Source organism: Diplotaxodon limnothrissa, linkage group LG9 (assembly GCF_057381915.1).
Source record: "Diplotaxodon limnothrissa isolate DT_005_m linkage group LG9, D_limnothrissa_male_GT1.1, whole genome shotgun sequence".
NCBI classification, from domain to species: domain Eukaryota; kingdom Metazoa; phylum Chordata; class Actinopteri; order Cichliformes; family Cichlidae; genus Diplotaxodon; species Diplotaxodon limnothrissa.
In genome coordinates, this window is record NC_140604.1 from 8,452,906 (window position 1) to 8,455,504 (window position 2,599).

General features: G+C 41.1%; 1 protein-coding gene across 1 annotated transcript; it reads right to left on the reverse strand.

Moving 5' to 3' along the window:
• Window positions 1-208: 208 nt before the first annotated feature.
• LOC146625077 (uncharacterized) lies at window positions 209-2,376 on the reverse strand. Its single transcript, XM_085361924.1, has 2 exons — window positions 965-2,376; window positions 209-739 (listed from the first exon to the last, which is right to left on the reverse strand). The coding sequence occupies exons 1-2, from the start codon at window positions 2,360-2,362 to the stop codon at window positions 221-223; spliced, it is 1,917 nt and encodes a 638-aa protein (XP_085218050.1). The 5' UTR covers window positions 2,363-2,376; the 3' UTR covers window positions 209-220.
• Between the last annotated feature and the right edge of the window lie 223 nt (window positions 2,377-2,599).

Sequence of the window (2,599 nt, forward strand, 5' to 3'; positions counted from 1 at the left end):
TAACTTTGGACTAATCTTATGAAAAAAAAAAAAAAAAGAGACTGCAGGTCCAACTTAAATTGCCTTACTTCCTTGCAGGTAATTGTTTTAAGTTAATCAACTTGAAAACTTTAATAAGTTTATTAAGTGACTTTGATAAACTTAATTCAATTACTTGTAAATAGTTATTTAAATTGGATTCCCCATTCTCTGTTTTTTCAGTATATGTTGTCATCGCATGTTATGGGGGAAACAGTAGAGTGGAGCGAGTAAACCAGTGGTTGTACCTCATTAACAGAAGCTTCTCAAACCTTTTGTCAGAAAGTCGATTTCTTTTAGGCGTGAGCACCAAACCTCCCAGACTAAAAAGTCGCTCCACAGGAGCACTTGATGGGGTTGGAGTGTTATACTTTAAAAAAATTGTCTTTATGCTTGAAAATTTATGCAGAATCTGAAGGTCGTAGCCTGACATCAGGTAGTCCATGACTTCTTTTTCTGCAGAATAGGTCTCCTCCTCTGGCTCTGCCTCAAAAGTGAAAAAGTCCATCTCACCTTGGCTGCTAGATGTAGTAGCACTGGGCACACTGGCAGGGTTTTTTGCCAGAGGAGCAGTGGTGCAACACTCTGCTGTCAGAAGCTGTTTTACTCGCTCCCTCCTTCCTGCATCTCTCAGCCATCGGAGTTTGAATTTTGGACAACTGGCAGCTGCAAGAAGGGCATCTTTGTCATCCAGCACACCGGCGAAACGAGTCTGAATAGCCTAAAAAACATAATTGATATTTTTATGCCTACAATTTATTATGTTATTGAATTATTTGCAAACCATGCCTAATATGAGATCAGTATTATGGATTAATTTTGTTTTAGGTTACTTGTAAACATTTTAATTGTTTTAATCTTATTTTTCAATGATAATTAATATTCTGTTCCATGTTTGTGAATTGTATGAAGCAAAAAATCTGACTAATTTCAAGATAGAGCGTACCTGTACAATGGCATCTGGAAGGCCTGCAGTCATCCTGGAGAGGTCATCTTTCACAGCCTGGGTCTTCTGCATCAGAACTTCAAGTGTTGGTAGTAAAGTTCCATATGGACAGTCGCCTTGTAAAATGTCCAGTGCTGCAGTCAGAGGTTTCATGGCCATGCAGTACTCATGCAGGAACTGGTATTCTTGATCTTTGAAGCACTTCAGTCCTAGCTTTGTGCACAGAGTATTCAGCTCACCCATGGGGATTTCTGCAATTCTCTTTACAGCATCAAAAAAGGAATTCCACCTTGTGGATGTTGGTATTAGGAGCTTTCTTTTGCTGATTTCTTCCACTGTTTCTGATGCAAGTGTAGATCTACTCGATTTGGTCCAAAGAGCTGTGCATTTTGCTGTGCTGCTCCTATACACAGCCCTGCTCTCTGCATTGGTTGTTAAATGTTTCTCCACATCACGTGTGCAAATTATGTTGATGGTGTGCGAAGCACACCTGCGGTGCGGGGGAAGAGACAGCTGACCATCACTTTCATTCTCAGCCGAGAGGATTTCTGACAGATCAGAAAAAGTGACATCGTCGTCTTTGGGGCTGGACTCTTCCTCCTCCGTCTCATCATCGGACTCCGTGACAGGATGATAAACTTGAAACGCCTTAACAAAGTTGGATCCATTATCAGTAACTGTTGCAACTACTTTGTTGAGTAATCCATAAGAGGAGTGGATGTTTTCGATTTCTGTACCAATGACATCATACGTGTGTCTACCACGAATTCGCCTACATGCTAATGCAACCTTGTGACGCTCTAATGTGGTTCTACTGATCCAGTGGAGCGTTACTCCCATATAGCTTCTGTTGTTAGCAGTCCAAATATCCGCGGTAGTTGAAACAAAGTCAATCTCATTCAGTGTGGCCTTCAAATTTCTCTCCATTTCTGTAAACTCCTTCTCCAAGTAAGAAGTAAAAGTCGTTCGGTGAGGCAGCTCGGCATTAACAGAAGTAGGGATCTTTTTTATTATGGCACGAAACGAGGGCGAGTCAACAGTGTTTATAGGTAGCATTTCTTCTACAATATACTGCGCGACCAACTTCTTCAATTCTTCATCACTTACTGGTTTTGCACCAAAGTCCAACTTTTGTTGTTTGGGGGGTGTAGGACCTTCTGCGGAAGTCACGGCTCTCTGCTTCGGACCACTTGGTGGGACTCTCTCTGTGAGTTTGACTGTGCTGTGCTGCGACTCCAAATGTTTCTTTAAGTTTGACGTAGTGTTTTTGAAGGTAGATAACACTTTTTCGCCAACACAGAATGTACAACGAACCTTAATATTTAAATCTTTAGTTGACAGAAACTCAAAATAGTGACCATATTTCCAGCTAAAGAACGAACATCTCTCTCCCTCCATTGTTGTTTACACTTTTTTACGTCGCTGGCTGCTTGTGAGCGGGAAACGTGACCTGTCGCTTATGTGACGTTTCACGACACGTATGCGTTTGTCATCCGCTGAGACGAAAAGAAAAAACCAAACCTTTTTGCTTAAAAAAATAGTAACGCACAGTGGTTTGGACAAGTAACTTTAATCTGACTACTGTTATGGAAATAGTAACGCGTTAGATTAGTCGTTACTGAAAAAGGGGTCATA